The sequence below is a fragment of the Triticum urartu genome, chromosome 6, assembly GCF_003073215.2.
Source record: "Triticum urartu cultivar G1812 chromosome 6, Tu2.1, whole genome shotgun sequence".
In the NCBI taxonomy this organism is placed as follows: domain Eukaryota; kingdom Viridiplantae; phylum Streptophyta; class Magnoliopsida; order Poales; family Poaceae; genus Triticum; species Triticum urartu.
Genome location: NC_053027.1, coordinates 550377040 through 550396673, shown reverse-complemented (window position 1 = coordinate 550396673; position 19634 = coordinate 550377040). Strand labels below are relative to the sequence as shown.

The 19634-nt window shown below is 46.9% G+C and overlaps 2 protein-coding genes across 2 annotated transcripts; both read right to left on the bottom strand.

Moving 5' to 3' along the window:
* Nucleotides 1-924: 924 nt before the first annotated feature.
* Nucleotides 925-7519, bottom strand: LOC125516991 (N-alpha-acetyltransferase 35, NatC auxiliary subunit-like). Its single transcript, XM_048682232.1, has 9 exons — nucleotides 7234-7519; nucleotides 7011-7155; nucleotides 4911-4978; nucleotides 4131-4289; nucleotides 3885-4052; nucleotides 2991-3144; nucleotides 2475-2554; nucleotides 1280-1552; nucleotides 925-1176 (listed from the first exon to the last, which is right to left on the bottom strand). Exons 2-9 carry the CDS (start codon nucleotides 7129-7131, stop codon nucleotides 925-927), a joined length of 1275 nt encoding a protein of 424 aa, XP_048538189.1. The 5' UTR covers nucleotides 7132-7155; nucleotides 7234-7519.
* A 1766-nt stretch (nucleotides 7520-9285) lies between these two features.
* LOC125515217 lies at nucleotides 9286-12061 on the bottom strand. Its single transcript, XM_048680655.1, has 5 exons — nucleotides 11030-12061; nucleotides 10827-10921; nucleotides 10598-10709; nucleotides 9977-10029; nucleotides 9286-9848 (listed from the first exon to the last, which is right to left on the bottom strand). Exons 1-5 carry the CDS (start codon nucleotides 11958-11960, stop codon nucleotides 9627-9629), a joined length of 1413 nt encoding a protein of 470 aa, XP_048536612.1. The 5' UTR covers nucleotides 11961-12061; the 3' UTR covers nucleotides 9286-9626.
* Between the last annotated feature and the right edge of the window lie 7573 nt (nucleotides 12062-19634).

The following is a 19634-nucleotide window of genomic DNA, read 5'->3' as shown; positions in this document are numbered from 1 at the left end:
TACTGTTACAACATAAATGAATCCTTTACTGGACTACTAAGAAAACCTCAAAGCTATTTATATACCACCGAGGGATCGAGAGAGGCGTTTTGGAGGCCGAGCTCCATGGAGGCCTTTATTTTTGAAAAATTCAAATTCAATCTTTTATGGTTCAAAAAATTTTGAAAAAAAAAGCATGTATGTAAGGATGTAACCCACATGTGTGTAAAAATTCATGACGAAATACCTTGAGTTGTGGCCTGTACAAAAAAGATAAAATCATGACCTGGGAGGATGAATAGTATCATGTGTTAAATAGCCTCAGATTTGTCTTTTTTGCACAGCCCTCATTTCAATGTATTTTGAACTGAAAATTTACACATATGTATGTTATGTCTTCATGTATATCTGTATTTTTTTTCAGAATTTTTTGAAATATAAAAACATGAATTTTGATGAAATTTCAAATTTGTATTTGGAGGCCGAGCTCCAAAAGGGATTTCCGCGAGGGATCAATTTATAAAGAAAAATAGTAATGAAACAGCAGTCTCCTAAAAATCAGTTATGGATATAGGAACGAAACAAAGAAGGATGGGTATTTGCAGAAATAAGCTAACCACATTGTTAACAATAAGGAAAAGTAGTTCGATTCTGATATCCAGACTTCAACTACCGGAAGTGTTTAGATTCGTGACAATCATAAAGTTGAAGTTCACAAATCATACCAAATGAAAACAAAATCCAAGAGTAGCACTTACTGCATAACTACAACGTATGACATACTCCACATCCACAGAAAGCAATGGTTCATAACCAAATTTGTACAGCAATCAGTTAAAGAATAGTTCATACACATATACAAATACAATTGAAAAACAGATCTCATACATAAATGATAGAATCTACAAAACCTTTTCTATATCTAACATAGCAGACAGATATTAGTCATTTTTTGCAATCCAGGGGAAACAAAACACTAATGTCAGATGAGTCAAAACATCTACAGCATAACAGTGATAAAGATGGCCCTTGAAGCATGTCAGTGTGACCCACCTGAAGAAATGCTCTAGGAACCAAATCAGGTACAGATTTTTGGAACTGTGCAATGAAGTGAAGAACATTCTCAAGCACGGGATCAAGCGACAGAGCACAAATGATATCTAGATCATGCAGAAGCTTCTCAAAGTACCTAATTGCCTGTAACAATGAAGTTGACGCAATGCTTATCAAGTTGAAAAGGAGTATACAGAAACTATTCACTAGTATGGAAGCATAATTTATGGCACCGATGTGAACTTACATCACTCCAGGCGAGTATTTGAACAGCACGCGGTGGTGCTGGACTCAGAAGTCTGCTATTCAGACTGACATCAAAGCCAATAGGGCAGCAACCTGATGCAGTGGTGCAGCTTTCATCACCTTTTTGCGATGTAATGTCAGACCGAGACTTAAGGAACTCTTGGGACTTCAGCATCAAACTAAGCTCAGCCAAGCATGACGTAACATGCTTGCGAGCCAAATCCAATCCTCTTCCTTGAGGTTTCCTCATGCACATAACCACATGGTGAAAATGCTACATAACAACAAAAATGTGAAGACACTCAGAAACCAATTAAAAACCTCTTATGTATCATCTTCTTGCATGAGGTTTGCTCATGCACATGAATGCACATGATGACATGGTAAAGTGCTACACGGCCATACAGACATGTGATGACATTTAGAAATTGATGAAAACCCCTCTTAAGCATCATTAAGATGATCACCCAGGACTAAACTTGGCATTTATTTATGCAATCAGCTATGGTGGTCCTTATTTGCACATTTCCATATACTGAAAAATCAGGTGCTCCTAGGCGCATGCTTAACATGCGCCTAGGCACTGGGCTGGAGGCAAAACGCCTAGCGCCTAATTGTGCTTAAGCATGCGTTTTGGTCGGAAACGGTCAAGGCGGAGGCAAAACGCTCGCTCAGCGCGTAGAGCTTAAAAAACACTTGTTTCCCTGTGATATATACAACATAACATTTAGTTTTAGCAACAATATCATAATCGCAATAAAAAAAGGCTTTGTTGTTGTTGTTGTTGTTGATCATAATCACAATCAATGCATATAGTGGGTAAAGTGCTGTAACGCCGAAACAAACTCTATGTCCCTCCCCTCTCGCTGACAATTTTAAGAGAAAAGTGAGAATTGCCACTCAATTCAATGCCATTTCAGTCTCACTCAATTGTCTCAATGACAGTCGTTCAGAATCCATCGAGTGGTAAATCGAGGTGCCAATGAATGCACTGGCAAATTCTTAAAAACTTCCCAATTTAGATAGCACCAGTTTATAACTTGACTTCCCATTGCTTAATTTGAAACCACCATGTTACCACAATAACAGAGCATAAGCTTAGATAACCAACATGATACACACATCAAGTATCAGCATTGACGAAATTAGACTGAACAACTGAAGTGAAGAATTGGAAAGGAAACATGGGTTAAGACCTTACGAAAACGTAATCTGCACAACAAGGCTCTGCAGTAACCCTCTTCCAGCTCAGGATTATCCTGCAGTGATTCAAACTCTGCAGTAATAAACTTTTTAGTTAATAACACAAAGCCTACAGCGCATGTTCAAATCAAATAAGCAATTCAATAACTTCGCTTTTATTTCAAATGTCCAGCGTCCAAATTCTTTTATAATTTGGTGTCGTAATCTAAAGACTAAGTGGTATATATTTTAAGATGATGCACCAACTTACTTAGAAACTCCATATACAAAACAACTTGACGCAAACTAATCAGCAGTCCGCAAATTTCCAAGCCGAAGGAAAGCTAGTTGTAATTTTATTTTAAAAAGCAGGAACATATATTTAGTTGTATGTTTTGTAAAAGGCTGCAATTTTGGACTTCGGACCATGACATAAGCAAATTGATAAAACAAGGAACAAGGTTTTACACAACGCAAAATAATGAACATTTAATTGAATCAAAGGATATCTGCAACGGCAATACAAGTACCTTCTAGTGTTTTTTTCTTGGATAATGCTTGGGATTTACATGCACGCAATTGACGAGATATTGTCTCTTCAACCGAGTTCAGAACTGACAAGCACTTATCATCACCTTCACCATTCAAAGGCAGTCCAAAAGACATCGTAAAGAGGTCTTCTTCCTACAAAAGCATACGATAAAGATCATATCTTATGTAATAAGTGGAAGTATGGTACTTAGATTAAAAACTAGATAAAATTGACTCATATTAACAAGACCAACCTGTATTCAAATTCGATTTTCATGCCATCCTATAGGTTATGTGAACAGATCTCAACCAACAAAAGCCCCTAGGTTGGGCATAGCACAGGAAAGCCAAAACCGGAACAGGACACCGAACCAAACAAGACAAATTTCCAGTTAACTCAAGGTATGTTTTTCATTTCTTTTGGCAGTTAATGAAAAACAAATTCAGGTTTGCCGAATTTTGTTGTTTGGGTTGTCAGAAACCAAATTCACTGAAACAACCAACTACCGGACTTACATCCTAATGAAGGTGCCTGTATTCAGTCCTAATGAAGTTCACCAAGATGATAAATATTTTTGAATCACCTTTTAGGTATAATAGATGAAAGAGCAGAGCACATACGCATCTCACTGGAAACATTGATTATACAGACAAAAAGATGAAAAGTGACGCATTACATATTCCACTCATAAAGAGGTAGTCTGACATGGGAGATGATGTTTTTGTTGCACTGGAATCTCCACATTTCAACAATAACAATATGCGCCTACTCGTCGTATATGAAATTAAATACGAGCATAAACCAACATGCACGGCTTCGTTATGTCAAGACTCGGAGTACATATAAATGAAATCAGTGGGGAATGGCGATAGAAAATTTCCAGCAAAAGTACCTCATGAGTTCGGGCAGTTGAAACGACAGAAATGACAGAATTACAAGTAGCACGCAAAATCCTGCAGAAGCTATTTAGGACAGCATGCGATGAAATTCTCTCCATTTTCATAAGGTAGATACATGTGAAGACGGTTTGTGCTAGAGTGTGACCCTTGTGCCAGGTTGCCTGAAAAATAAAGCAGTCCGATAAAGTAGTTTAGCCAAATGAAACACCTGCTTATTAGACATGGTTGCACTGAAGTACCTCACATGAGAAAAGATGGTCGATGACATCAAGAGTTCGTTGAATGTCAAGTGTTCTGTCCAAACTAAGTGGAACTGGGGCAATGCCATCTTCTATGGCTTCATCGATGGAATAATATCCACTTCTCTCGATACCGGAATCCATTTTAGGGTCCATTATCTGTATCAAGATGCAATAGATGCAGAGAACCCAATTAAGCAATGGATCTAAATAATTAAATTGAAATCCCACAAATCAAATGGTAAATGAGTCACTCGGCAGGCCTATAATACCAAAGTATCCTGAAATAATATAATCAGAATTCTGGTATTTGCCTTTCTCACTATGAACTGGAAAGCTTGTACAGAGTCGTGATCAGTTGTATAGTGAGGCTCAGCACTCAAGAGTAATTCCAAGCCTAAGGTGTACGTCCAGAATTCAGATCAAAGCAACTCAAGTGCAAGTTTCATGCAACAAACTTGCATATCCCGAACTCAGTATCAAAGCAACTCAAGTTCAAGCTTAATAGGGAAAAGTTTAAAAGCATCTACTGGTGACTTAAAAAATACCATGTCTACTCCCTCCATAAAGAAATATAAGAGCGTGTAGATCACCACTCTAGTGCTCTAAACGCTCTTATATTTCTTTACAGAGGGAGTACATGTCAACTAATTAGTAACCACTGGTTGCGTAAAATAATTTAGTAAACACAAAAACATCATTTGACACTCTGAAGTACGCAACAGAAAAAATGGGAGTTGAAACACAGCAAAAGAGCAGGGGAGATAATGAGGTCCTTACTTCCAATGCAGACATTGCGGCAAACAAACTGAAGTTCTCCCCATGAACAAGTTCCCCATCTTGGAGATCTACAAGCATGAAGAAATTAGAAGGAGAACAGTTGATAGATATAATAAATTAACTACCAGATATCAGCGTCGACTCGATTTTCAGGCATCTGCTCAAATATGACAGTCCTAGATACATTCACATCAAAATTGTTTTGGAGTTATTTTGGGGAGACACACACCAGTGACGGTGCCGTCACGCACAGGGCTAATCAAACCCAAGAGTCCACAAATCCACAACACTAGCCATAATAAGTTATATTTCGTTTCTATAATCCAGTTGGGAAGCTATATATTATATCTTAATCTATCTTTTAGGTCCATATTATTGGAATTCTCTCTTATCAGGAGTTCGGGAGACTGGTCTATAAAGAGACACCATTCATTACGAGCTCAAGCAAAAATTTAACAGATAACTGCCCCCACATTGGCACACTATGCGCAAGTCAACTCAAAATAGGCACAATAACACAGATCTAAGATAGATGCAAGCAAACAATGCGACTCCTAAGCCCTAAACTTAAGCCCAAGCCTATAATCCTAAATCCTAACATGAGTGAAATTCTCTGTTCTCAATGAGGTTACTCACTTCCTGTCTGTCCAGAATAAATGTTCTCTCAAAAATGACTAATGTCCTGTCTATTATCAATAAGGATTGCATTAACAGACTAAATTTTCAGTTTGTCCAGTCAGCACTAGTAATATAATATTATCCTGACAACAAATTTCCCTGACCAACAATTCATATCATGTTGTTGAGAACAGACTTTGAACTCCTTCCCACCAATATAAATAAAAGGAGTGATCAATAGGTATGATTCACAAAATTATTCATGTGTATCCTTCTAGGTAATCCTGGCATGTGGGCGATCGCTCCCTCCAACCCTCTAGCTCAACCCCAGGTAAGCCAAACCAGGGGGAGATCCAAGAGGGTAGATGAAAGCTCAGACACCACAAGCTTTGCCCCTTTCCAAATTCAGTGCATCCCTCACTGCATCCAGCTACAGTTGACTTCCACAATGGGGCACCAAAGAATAAGAACTAGTGAACAGGCAACCAGCAAGGTTTTTTATTCTAACAATCCCCATTACCATGCACAAGGCAATCTTGTGAAACCACTAAATGAGAACATGAGTAATGGTATTTATCTGTTTTCAGCATTTAACAGAAGGAAGACGTGAAAATATGATGTCATTATGTGCCATCCTGCTTGCATACCAAAGCAGAAGTAAAGTAGGGCAACATTTGGATCATGGTCATGTGACGTCACAAAGTAAAGTAGACACCCCCAAACATGTTATCCATATGGCTATGCATATACCTCTCAAATAGGGCAACATTTGGTCACACATTAAAATTCTGAAGGCACTGTATGCAGCAACCTAAGGGCTAGTTGGGATAGACATGGGTTAAACTCAAACGCTTTGGATGAACAGATTTCGGTTCAATTAAGGTTGATCCGAATCCATCAAACAAGCACCAAATTGGTTCGAAGAACCAAATAGATGCATACTTGGCACAAACCAAAATTCACACATCACCTAGGGATTACAAGAAAGCAACACAGTGTCGGCATGTCTCTTATCTTCCGACCATACGCATGATACAAACCTGCTCCAGTACATGAAACTGCATGCTTGCGGCAACGCATCCATGATATAAGATACCGCATAAACTCACGCAGACAGGACCGACTCCTAGGGGCCTTCGTAATCGATTCTGTCAGGAACAGAGGAACCCATTGTCCCTCTGCTTGCAAAGGAAAGGAGGAGCCAATTGTACTCTGCTTGTAACGCGAGAAAATGAGTACAGGTCTAGTCAGTCCAATGCAAGCGCGCATTCCACATTGCTGGAAACACACTGTGAACTCGATCAAGCAGCCATCCGCACACACGCACGCGCGCGCGCGCGCGCACACACACACAACACGAGATCGACCGAGCCACGGTCCGTAGACCTGCTAATACTCCCGGCTCTTCAAAATAACTTGTACTGTAACTTTCAACGTCTTAGAAAATACAGCAGGGAGGCGGGCTGGGCGCATCGAGCTTACCAGCGCAGGCGGCGGCGATGAGCGGCGAGACGTCGGCCCAGACGCCCTGGTCGCCGGAGGGGGGTATGGAGGGCGGCGGCCCCGGCGCGGGGCCCGCGGGCGAGGAGGAGCCCGCCTCCATCGGATCTGGCCGGATGCGACTCGACTGCCCACGGCAACAATGATGGTAAGCACACCGGAGCGAAACCCGACGGCGGCCCGGGCAGAGCTAGGGCTCCCTTACCAGCCGAAGATGGAGGGATCTTCGCTCCGCCTCGGCCCAGGCCAGCCGAGGGCTGAGGAGGGCGCCGGCGAGGAGGGGCGATTCCTCCGCTCTCTCGCGCGGTCGAGGTGGAGGTGGAGCCGCCGCCGCCGCGCCTGGGTGGGGGTGGGGGTTGGGGTGAGGGGGGGTTGTGGAGGCGGCTTTGGCGGCGCGGGGCGGAGGGGTTTCGGCGGCGGAGGCTTTTGCGTGCCGTGGAGGTGGAATCTGTGGGCGGAGTTGTTACGGATTTCGTCACTCTCCCACCCAGTGAATCTCCTTCCACCTTTTTGATGATGATGAGAACGTATTGTTTCTTTTTTCCAATTCCACAGAGGTTTATTTACTCTGCAGTGTATTTGATGCGCTTAGATTTATTTATTACTCATACAAATATTAAAGTACTCCCGCCGTTTCATAATGTAAGACGTTATGTGAGTATTTGTTTATTATTGGAGTACTAGCCATGTTGGCAGACTCCAACACGTTTCACTTTCTCTCACTTATATCCCACGAGTCATCTCCCGTTCGTTGGGGCATCTAAACTAGTTGTCCCATGGTTGATAGTTTTAGAAACTCTGAATGGAAATAGCGGGTTATTTTCTAAGCTAGGAGAGGATGACCTATTTTTTTAAGTCATCAAAAGAGTGAAGTATTAGGGTAGTTAGCGTCTGCCTACTACACACTAGCAGATATGATAAATAGAGCCGATAAAAAAGTAGAGACCCTATATCTGTTAGGGGTTTTACTACCAAGAGTGGATATAGGGTCTCCCTATGACATGATAACGGTCACGACAACATAATCGACAGTGGAGACCGACAAAACTATCGGGAGTGGCAAGGTATGAGTTTCAACATTCTTTTTCAGCAGGTTTTCGTCGAAGTGTGAGCAAGAAGATTAAATAGAAGGCTTAATCCAACGTTGGTGGTTCCGATCATAATGATGTGCAATAGCCGATCTAGCGGGTGCGGTCATATGCCCTCCCTCCCCGAATTTACAAAAGAAATTCTTATACTAGTGCAATGTTTTTGTTCACTATATTAATTTTGGTGCAGTGCAATAAAAAAATTCTAATCATTGGAATGTTGTCCATGTTCACCCTCATAATGTCAAATCCTAGACCCGCCACTTCAAAGGCGACAACATTGTGTGATGGCGAAGAGTGGGCGATAGCTATGCGAAATCAGCCGGCGAAAATTTTAAGCAAATTAGGGCATCTCCAACGCCGACCCTCAAACCGCTTACATACATCCAGACCGCATGGTCTGGACGCCGAAAGCCATCCAACACAGGCATGTATCGCTCCGCCGAGCGGTCCAGGCCACATTTTTTCCACAAACTGAAACCAAACATGGGGGGCTTTGCGGGAGTCCAGACACGAGACTAAGTCAGACTTTGACACCCATGACCCTCCCAAAAGGAAAGCGGAGCCCGCCCTTTTGTAGCTTCCCGCATTATTTCAGCGCCAAATCCCCCACTCTCTTCTTTAGTCCCGCCGCCTCCACCTAATTCCCGCCCTTTTCTCTCATTTTCTTCTTCGCTACCGCCGTCGACGCATGGAACTAGATGAGGACCTGGCGGAGATGGAGGTGGTAGAGGAGGCAGAGAAGGAGGTTGCATTCACGGCGACAACGACACCTTGAGCATTGAGAAGGCTCGAATTGCCGGTCCGCCAAGGCAGCACTCAATTTTTTGCACGGACTGATATTCTTCTGTGATTGGGCATGTAAGAACTTAAACATACTTGTCTCTTTTTGGTTGTGATCGAACATGTGATCCAACGCACGCTATGGATCAAACTTGTATTTGAATTTCAATGTGCCCTTTACTTGCTGATCCGTGTTTGAATTTCAATGTGCCCTTTACTTGCAAATCCGTGTTCACGGACTTTGTCCTCTGTCAAACGGCATCCAACCAGTCCGCATACGGATGCCGGAGTAAATTTGTGGGTCAGCGTTGGAGATGCTCTTACAGCATTTCCTTTCCGCTGTTGATCAATTTGGATTGCAGACATGGCAAAGCAAACCAACAAGGTACCAAAACCCCGTATATGATTAAATGAAGAAACAAGTAATCATCATCCCGTTTGTTCCTCAATCCATTGGCCTGATAACAGGGCAGGGGAGAGCTGAGACCTAGGATCAACAAACATTCTGTTGCTACAGAACAAGAAAAACATGCAGCTATGTCAAGCGACTGGTTATTACAGAAGAAGTGGATCAAAAAATTACAACACTGCAAAGACCTGGCAGGGCAGAGACATCTTGAGCCTCGGTGCCCGTCGACCCGACGGATTCTACCGCCAACGGAGTTCTCAATGCCAAAGAGAAGGAGAAGAGTGTGGGAAATTATCATCTGTCCCGCGCCGCGGAGCTCTACGCCTTCATCTTTCTCTTCCTCTTGCTCTTGCTCTTCTTCGACTGCGCCTTCGTCGGCTGGGTCTTCTTGTAGTCGGCCGCCTTGTACTCGGGCGTGTCGCGGAGCCCCAGCTTTGACAGGACGAGGCAGTATGAGTCCCAGTCGGTCCTGCGCAGGTACTTGAGGTACTTCTTCCTCCTCTGGACCATGTCCTGGAGCCCCTTTCGAGAGTGCTTATCCTGCATCACAGAAGAGTCGACGGGGTCACTTGATCAAACTGGAGTTTGTGCAATTCCAGAGGTGGTGCCAAGGTAAAACAGCAATACAACATCGGTACGCATAAGGTTATATTCAACATTGTGCATACCTTTTTGTGTAGAACGGATGACAAGTGCTTGATTTTTAGTGTCAGTTGGGCTACTGAAAAAACAAACGCGCAGCATATCAGTGGTGCAAACAGAGCCAGAATGGCATAAAATGCTCTACAGAAAACATCAGAACTGCTTACGACCTTAGCTCTAGACAAGTGAAGAAACATAGGAGTAGCAGGCATAATGATCTGTTAGTAAGCAAGACTTCCTAGCCAGACATCTTTTCAGACTAATCAATTACTAGCTACAGAAGAATATGAAGAAAAAAACATGCTACTGTCAAAAAATGAAACATTGAAGTTAACTGAGCCGTAGCTCCATTGTATTGGCTCACAGAGATACTAGGTGTTCAAATGCAAATACTGAATACTCTATACTGCAATCTCTAGCACAGGCTATATCAGCTCCTCAATCAAATTTTGTCTTTGGGTCAATCCTAACCGTCACATCAAAATCATGCAAGCCTTCATTGCCAAACACAATGGTGACTCAAAATTTAAAAATCGCTATTTATCAATATTACACTAGTCATGGAAAAGTCACAGGGCATTGAAACACTACATTTGCAAGTCAGTGTATTCTACTAGTATTATGCAAGTAAGGGATAAGATATTTACTTTGAACTCGTGCGGAACCACAGTCATTCTCGGACATCTTGAACTCATCCCTGACCTTCTGAAGCTCCAATTTCATCTTCTCTTCGCCTGACATGTGATCAGGATGGAAATACTGAAGACAGCAGGCACCGATAATCATCAGTCAATCACACTCTCACATCAGAAACAAACAGGGGAGAAGTCCTCCCACCAACAGAAAATAGACGAAAAAGCAAAAGGCCAATCTCACCCTCTCTAGCAACTCCTCCTGCGGCGGAAGATTGCTCAGCATGTACTCCGGCAGCGGCTTTCCACCGATGTTTGCAAATAGTGACATATGCTGGACTGCTCCCGATCAAGAACAATACAGCACAAGTTTGTCAGTTCCATTGCCCCTCGGAGGTAAAAGAGGTGAATGAAGAAAGAAAAACAAGCAATGCTGGGCGGGATTACCAGTGCTGACATGCTTCTTCTGCCCTTTCTGATCTTTATGGAGGCTCGTTAAGGTCTGCCGGAGCAAACCAAACTCGCCGCCATACCGCGGGTCAGCCTGGCCCCTCTCCTTCTCCGCGATCTTGGCGATCCGCCCCTGCAGCTCCTGGAGAGAGAACCACTCCTTCCCGTCCTTCCCTGCGTCCGCCGGCCGGAGCTCCCTGAGCATCTGCCCAAGCTGTTCGGGAGTGTATTCATTAGCGAGAAAAACGCCGGCGTCCTCGTCTTCCTTCCCCTCCCCGGGCTGCGGCTTCCCGGCCCTCTGGCGCATCTCCCTCCCGAAGATGTTGTCCGGGGTGTTGTTCAGGAACCGCAAAGGCGGCTGGCGCTGCCTCTCTTGCTGCGGGTCGATCTTGCGGATGCTCTCGCGGATGGACTCGAAGCTGAAGCTGAACGGCTTGCCGCCGCCGGCGTTGGGGGCTCCTCCTCCCTGGGGGCGACCCGCCGGGGAGGCGGCGCTGTTCTTGAGCAAGTCCTGGAACGACGGGTTGGCGCCTCCGCCAACACCGCCGCCAACGCCGGGGCCGGATAAGCGGGGGGAGCCGGCGCGGAAGGACTCGAGGCTGCGCTTGATGTCGTCGAGGCTGACGGAGGGGGCCGCGGGCGGCCCGCCGGGGCGGAGCGGGTTGGCCGGGATCCGGCGCGGCGGGGGCGGCGCCGGGGACGACTTGAGGCGCTCGCGGATGTCGAGGAAGATCGAGGACGCCGCCGGCCTCTGGGGGCCCTCGCCGTGGTTCGGGGGCGGGTGGCCGGGGTCGTCGGAGGGCGGCGGGGGAGGGGGAGGGAAGGGAGGGCTGTTGTTGGAGGAGGACGAGGAGGAGAAGGAGGAGGAGGAGGGGCGGGGCACGTGGAGGAGGGGCTTCCTGCTCGGGTTGATCAGCCGGAGCGCCATGGCGGCGGCGGCGGCGGCGGCGGGAGGTGGGGCTTCACTCCTTCCTCCTCCGCCTCCTCCTCGGTGGACGTGGAATAGGGTTTTGGGGGAGGGGAATGAATCAGTGGAGTGGTCGAGCGATCGCCCATTTGCGGCCTGCTGCGAACACACGTGCAGTGGGCTGACATCGGCCCAATACGGCCGCAGATAGATGCAAACCCACCGTGTCTGGGGGCCTAAGAAACCCACCGTGTCGGGCGGCCCAGCAGCAAACCCCTATTCAAGGCTCCGGAGGAATGTATGGTAGCATCGTAAAGGAGAAGATGCAAAGTTATGGCCGTTCACCATTTTCTCAAAAAAAAAAGTTATGGCTGTTCACCATGCATGAATCTTTACCACATGTGGATTTTACGTACATGGTTGTGACTTTGTGGGTGATATGGCACGCGCGTCGGAAATCAATCTACAAACACGTGTTCCAGCCACCCATGTCAACACAGCGCTTCATCGCAGAGCTTGAGGATCTTGCTCCAACATCATCAGCTGCCGGGCCTCCCAAGCCGGCGAGACAACCCTGGATTCGTCCACCTCCGGGAATCGCTAAACGTAACGTAGATGGAGCTACTTCTGTGCATGGAGACGGAGGAGCAGTTGCGGCTGTTTGTCGGAATGAATATGGAAAATATTCAGGGCAGGAATTGTTTAATGCTTAAAAAGATGCTGGTCTCATCGGATTGTTTTCAGGTAATTAATGATGTAAAGGCAAACACTGGAGGTGCACATCAGGCTATTATAAGGGAGATCAGAATTCGTGCACGAGATTTTGAGTTGTATCCCCATGAACGCTATTGTTGAATAAAGAAAGTATGTTTGGACTCAAAAAAAATATGGGAAGGTTTGTGGACGAGGCGAAGAAGGGCGCCAAATCAGTGACTAGTGATCACTCAAAAGAAATCAACGACTAGTGGTGGAGCGAGCGACGTGAACGTTTTGTCGCATCGCAACTTTTCCATCCAGTGCCTGATGCCGGCCGACCCCAATTACAGTGTGTGGACAGTAAGGATGAAGATTATTCTTCAAATCCTCCGAGCGAGGCAAGAAATCACGGGCGACGGCGTGGATGCGGAGTGCGCCAAAGGTGCCATGGCCGCCACAACCCAGTATCAGTCAGATTCCATGCTGGTGACATTGGCGGATATAGAAACAACAAGAGCGCTTGCAAAGCTAATGAGGATCGAAGAAGATCATGTCATGAAGGCTCGGGCAAGTGCCGAAGCGCCAATTTTCACAAGTTGCAGATGGAGGAAATTGAGTTGGTGAAGGAATACGCCATGCATCTCAGTACTTTGGTTGGGAAGATCCGTGCATTTGGCCCAAAACTTGAGGAAGTCGAGATTGTGGAGAAAATTTTCGGTTCAGTGACTGATAAAGTGACCAACTCCTATAATTGTGTGTAGGGAATGCGGGACGCTATGGAGGCTCGAGTCAAGCGAAGCGAGCGGATACATAAAAAAAGGCAAAGGAAAAGACAAGCCACAAGGTCGAGATAAGGCCGATCAAGCTATCAAGTGAAGCACCCAACTTGGATATTGTTTGGAGGCTAACAAATTGGAGATCAAAACAAATTTGGTTTAAGCAAGAAGACAAACGACTAGGTCTTTTGATGGTCCAAGTTTGTGATCTTGTCCGAGTGGTGGTTGTGAAACCAAACCGAAGGTGCTACTTTTTTTTGAGGGAAGGCCCATTACGGCTAGCTTTATTAATCTACGAAAGAAAGTACATCATCTACTAGACCAGAGACCAGACAACCCAGGGGCTCATCTGTCCAATTCATAGAAGTCTTATTAGAAAAGAAAAGTTAACTAGCACATGTGACGCTTGATTATTAGAACGATAGCAATGTCTAAAGACGATTTTCCCAAGCGACGAGGCCACATCCACACACTCCGCGAATAAAGCCGCTGTTGTATCCCACCATATGGACTGCCCATTACAGAAATTGATCATGTTTAGGGTATCTGATTCAGCTTCCACCGGAGGAAACCCTAGAGAATTTGCAAAGACATGGCCATTGTTTTAGCTGTCACCATATCTGCCACATGGGTGATGTACTTACATGTGCCGCTAGAAAGTTCCCTCTCTCGTCTCGGATAACTGTTAGAGTTAATTAATTGTGTTAATCTTGGGGTACATCTCCCCTTGTAATTGCCAGACGGTTAGCACCGTCGCATCTGTCTGGAACGGACGCATCCTCTGGTCGCGTCCCCCCAACTTGCATATAAGCATCACTATCAATGAAAGAGATAGACACTTCTATTCATTTTACTTTGATTTACAACACGTTATCAGCACGCTCTTCCTTGAGAGCATCTCCAACAGCCGCGCTATATAAGCGCCGCGCTGAAATATCAGTGTTTTTTTGTGCGCGCTACCGCTCCGGACGCTCTAGCGGAGGCGCAAAAACCGCGTGCGCGGCATATCTAGTTCAGCACGTGGGCCGAAACGCCATCGCGCGCCGCTTATTTGCTGCGCCCGCTCCCGCGTGCTGGACTCTCGAGAGCTCGCTCGCAACTCCACCTACCCTATACAGCCGCGGCGGCGCCGCTGCCCGCGCCACCCCATTTATTCCGGTGACCATTCTGGCGCTTCCCCGGCCTATCCCCGCACCGCGGCGACTTCCTCCGTCTCCCTCTAGTCACCGCCGCCCCTCGCGCGTGGCAGTCCTCCGACGAACAGTGCCCGGCCGCTCACTGCCGCTCGACGCCCGCAAGGTGTTCGACAAAACGCCCGCAAGGTGTCCATGAATTTGGTGCATGTTGATTGTAGCTTTTTATAGCCTAGTTTGTATTGAACATTGTAGATGAGTTCGTCGTATGATTCTTCCGAAGAATAATTTGATATGGAAGAGGAGGAGGATCTTGCAATGACCCTACCTATGCACATCAATAAAAAACCGAAGCACGGTTGTTCGGGTATGAGTCGGCAGAAAATTTGGAGGGATAGGATCGATGCCCACAACAGATTGATGAGGCACTATTTTGCGGAGAATCCCACATACCTGGAGTCGTACTTTGGTCGCCGGTTTAGGATGAGCACTGAGTTGTTCAGGCGCATTGCAGAGAAACTAGTGATCCATGACCGGTTTTTTCAGCAAAGGAGGAATGCCGCCGGAGAGCTTGGGCATAACACCTTTCGGAAGGTGACAGCCGCTTTGCGTATATTGGCATACGGTATCCCGGATGATCTAGTTGATGATCATTTGGCCATGGGTGAGAGCCAAGCCATCATGTGTGTCAAGCACTTCGCAGTCGAACTTGTGCAAGTGTTTGGCCAGGAGTATTTGAGATCTCCCAATGCTGAAGACGTCGCAAGGCTATTGGAGATGAAAAAAGCTCGCGGCTTCCCAGGTATGCTTGGCTCAATAGATTGCATGCATTGGAGTTGGAAGAATTGTCCAAAGGCATGGCATGGGCAATTTCACGGCAAAAAAAGGGTTCCACTATAATCCTTGAAGCGGTGGCCGATCAAGAAACTTGGATTTGGCATGCTTTCTTTGGAATGCCTGGATCTTTGAATGACATCAATGCTGTCAACCGGTCTTCACTGATGAATAAGATTGCAAATAGTGATTTGCCACCGGTGCAGTTTGTAGTAAATGGTCGTACATACAACTATGACTACTATCTTGCGGATGGCATCTACTCAAAGTGGCAAACATTTGTGAAGCCGTTGAAAAAACCGGAAGGTAAGAAAAATCTTGATTTCCACAATGCACAGGCGACGGCTAGAAAAGATGTGGAGAGAGCCTTTGGAATTTTGCAAGCCCAATTTGCTATTGTGAGAGGACCGGCTAGATTTTGGGATCAAAAGATGCTTTGGTACATCATGCACGCTTGTGTGATCATGCACAACATGATCATCGAAAATGAGCGTGACCAAGATGTAGACTACTCTCAGTATGAGCTCTTGGACATACCGTGCGAGTGCGGCGGATGGCTGAAAGGATGGCCCGTTTTGTTGCCTCCTATCATGCCATTCGACGTCCCGCAGCGCATGATGATCTTCAGAAGAATCTCATCGAGGAGTGGTGAGTTTGGAATGGCCGACAAAGGGTATCATGATTTGTGCGTTTGATGTTGATTGTTGAACTATTTGTTGTATTGTTGAATTATCTGTTATATTGAACGATAAACTATTTGTTTGAGTTGCAATAACGAAATTGAACTATTTTATTGTTGATTTATTGTAGTTGTGTTTGATCTTTGTGCTTGTGTTTGGAACGCATATATTGTTTGTGTGAGAGTCGCTCGTGCTACTGAAGCTATGCGCGCGCTGCATTTTAGCGCGGCTACTGAAGTCAGCGCTGCCTGCCACGTCAAACCAAACGATGAGCATGTGGCAAAATAGTTTTTAGCGTGTGATGTGTTGAGCGGCTGTTGGAGATAATGTGAGCGACTCAGGGAAGAGGAAAGCACTGGAAAGGGGACAGCCCTCGACCGGCGAAGCCACAGCCCGGCCCTGCGTGATTCCCGACGCGAAGTGAACAGGGCCTTGTTCACGCACAGGCCCGTTGCGGCCAGCGGCGGTTACCAATGCAGAAGAGTATCCAGCGCAGAAGGGATGGCGCATGGAACCGCTTCCGGCGAAACCCTCACTGGGCTTCCTTCCGAAGATTGCCGATCATGGCCAGATCGCTGGAGAAATCAGCCGCCCAGCGGAAATGCACCGCCGTTCAAGAGATCGATCAGGAGAAAGCAAATTTCTTGCCTTTTGTGATTAACATCAATGATCTAACAATTGATTTGATTGTTTTCTCTTCTTGGTTTACGCTATTCACTCACGTGAGTTACTTCCATCAAGTGCATACCGAAAGATCAAATCGAAGAAAGGAAATCATAGGTGTTCGACCAAAATCACAAAGATCATAGGTGTTCGTTCATCATCTCATGTCCCTCGGCGTCCCGTTGGCGAGCTCGCCGTCGAGCGGCCGCTCCGGCACATGGAGCCCAGCGGCGCTCGGCCTCACGAACGGTGCCGCAAATGGCGTCTCCACCGGCGTGGCTTCCAGACACGACCTCATTGGTGCTTCCTCTCCCGAGGAAGACGGTGTAGCACTTGGTCCCTCCACCCGTCGCCGGTGAACGACGTGGCTGCGTGGCGGCCATGGAACTAGTCCGGTGAGGATGGGGATTGAGTAATTGGGAATTTATTTCCTTGTCTCTCTCCTTATCTGTACTCGATTGACCAGACCGTGGACAGCCGCACATGCGTGTACTACTACGTGGCCTAACTGCATGCGGTTGAGTCATTAGCACTACCGTGATAGTATTTGCTTAATTGCTTTACTAGTTGAGTCATCAGGGCATCTCCAGCCGTTGCCCCCCCCGGACGCATAAAAATCGCCCCCTGGGGGTGAGCCGGCGATACAATCGGCGCTGGGGCGATTTTGCGCCCAGTCATCGCCCCGGGCGTCGAAATTGGCCTACTTTGCAGCCCAATTTCGGCGAATAAAGGGTTCATATGAGCGAGAATAGGCCCATATTCGGCGTGGTTTCGCCGTGTTTCGGCGTTCAATTATCAACATAATTATTTCTTATCACATATTTCATCACAGAAAAATCAAATACTTCAACAAAATAGTACAACAACAAATAGTTCAATACAAATTATATAGTTCAACAAATAAAAACTCGTATTTCATCACACGGCGTCCCCCTTGAGCCTCCATAGGTGCTCAATCAGATTTTTCTGCAGTTGATGATGCACCTGTGGGTCTCGGATCTCCTGACGCATACTGAGATAGGCAGTCCAAGTTGCCGGTAGCTGGTGATCAACTTCGGCTAGAGGACCCTGCCTGTAGTATGGTTCAGTGTCAAACACTGAGTCTTCTTGCTCGCTCTCGATGATCATGTTGTGCAAGATGACACAACAAGTCATAATCTCCCACATTTGATCTTTGGACCAGGTCTGAGCGGGGTACCGAACAACAGCGAATCAAGATTGGAGCACACCAAATGCCCGCTCGACATCCTTCCTGCAAGCCTCCTGAACTTTCGCAAACCAGGCGTTCTTGCCTCCTGCCGCAGGGTTTGAGATCGTCTTCACAAATGTCGACCATTTCGGATAGATGCCATCTGCTAGGTAGTACCCCTTGTTGTATTGGTGCCCATTGATCTCGAAGTTCACCGAAGGAGAATGGCCCTTAACGAGCTTGGCAAAAACAGGAGAGCACTGCAGCACGTTGATGTCATTGTGAGTTCCTGGCATACCAAAGAAGGAGTGCCAAATCCAAAGGTCCTGTGTGGCTACCGCCTCAAGCACCACACTGCAACCGCCTTTGGCGCCTTTGTACATCCCCTGCCAACCAAATGGGCAATTCTTCCATTTCCAATGCATGCAGTCGATGCTTCCAAGCATCCCAGGAAATCCTCTTGATGCATTCTGGGCTAGGATCCGGGCAGTGTCTTCCGCATTGGGTGTTCTCAAGTATTGTGGCCCAAACACTGCCACCACTGCCCGACAGAACTTGTAGAAACACTCTATGCTGGTGGACTCGGCCATGCGCCCATAGTCGTCGAGTGAATCACTGGGAGCTCCATATGCAAGCATCCTCATCGCTGTCGTGCACTTCTGGATGGAGGTGAATCCAAGAGCGCCAGTGCAATCCATCTTGCACTCGAAGTAGTTGTCGAACTCCCGGATGGAATTCACAATCCTGAGGAAGAGCTTTTGGCTCATCCGATAACGGCGCCGAAATGTTCTCTCACCATGAAGTGGAGCATCGGCGAAGTAGTCGGAGTAGAGCATGCAGTAGCCTTGGAGACGATGCTGGTTCTTTGCTTTCATCCGCCCCGGCACCGAGCCACCTCGCCGCGGCTTTTCATTGCTCGCCAGCAGCTGGCCGAGGGCGGCGAGCACCATGAGATGCTCTTCTTCCTGGACGTCGGCCGCGGCTTCCTCCTCCAGCAGCGCGTCGAGCTCTTCCTCCTCATCCGAGTCCATCGCTGAGGCAGGCAAAACGCCGAACACCTTGCGCTCGGTGGGCGTGTACCTGCCGTTAAACCGCGCCTCCGTGGCTGGAAACGGCGGCCGGAAACGCCCAGCTGCTGTGGGAAGGGCTGCCACGGCGAAGCGCTGCTATTTTCCGGCGGGGAATGGCTATCTAGCGGAGTAGGGCGGCGGCCGTCTCCGGGATATAGCTAGTGGTGGTCGAGGGCGCGGGGGGTGCGAGGCGAGTCGGGGGAAGAAAACCTTGACTTTTCCGCTGTCGGTGTGGGCCAGGCGTGCTTTTCCCTAGCGCCGGAGCCCAACTGCTCCCCAGCGCGCCGGGTTCGGCCTGTGACCGCCGGGCGGAAAAAAGGTCCGAACCGGCGATTTTCGGCGTCTTGGGGGCGCGACTGGGCCGTTTTTTCGGCGCCGGCGCCGAAAAAGTGGCCTGGGGGGGGGCCTGTTGGGGGCGCGTCTGGAGATGCCCTCGGCACTCTTGTACTAGTATTTTCTTAACCTGAAATCTTAAAAGTGCACGCGCACTTTTTTATAGGAACGGGTGGCCGGCTTTGCCATTCACATGTGTGTCTTTTTTTTGTCAATTAGTGAATATTTTTTGTTAGTATTAAATGCATTCAGACTAGTCTGGGAAACAGATTAACGCACATTTATTTTGGGCTCTTAAATTTTGAAAAGTCATATCTTTTA

Excerpts from the sequence above, each read along its gene's own strand:
- LOC125516991 (XM_048682232.1), bottom strand. The coding sequence starts at position 7,131 with ATGGAGGCGGGCTCCTCCTCGCCCGCGGGCCCCGCGCCGGGGCCGCCG. Across the intron at positions 1,553-2,474 it reads GCAGATTACGTTTTCGTAAG|CATTTTCACCATGTGGTTAT; the intron begins GTCTTAACCCAT and ends GTTGTTATGTAG. Across the intron at positions 1,177-1,279 it reads AAATACTCGCCTGGAGTGAT|GCAATTAGGTACTTTGAGAA; the intron begins GTAAGTTCACAT and ends TCATTGTTACAG.
- LOC125515217 (XM_048680655.1), bottom strand. The coding sequence starts at position 11,960 with ATGGCGCTCCGGCTGATCAACCCGAGCAGGAAGCCCCTCCTCCACGTG. Across the intron at positions 10,710-10,826 it reads AGGAGGAGTTGCTAGAGAGG|TATTTCCATCCTGATCACAT; the intron begins GTGAGATTGGCC and ends TGCTGTCTTCAG. Across the intron at positions 10,030-10,597 it reads TGGTTCCGCACGAGTTCAAA|TAGCCCAACTGACACTAAAA; the intron begins GTAAATATCTTA and ends TTGTTTTTTCAG.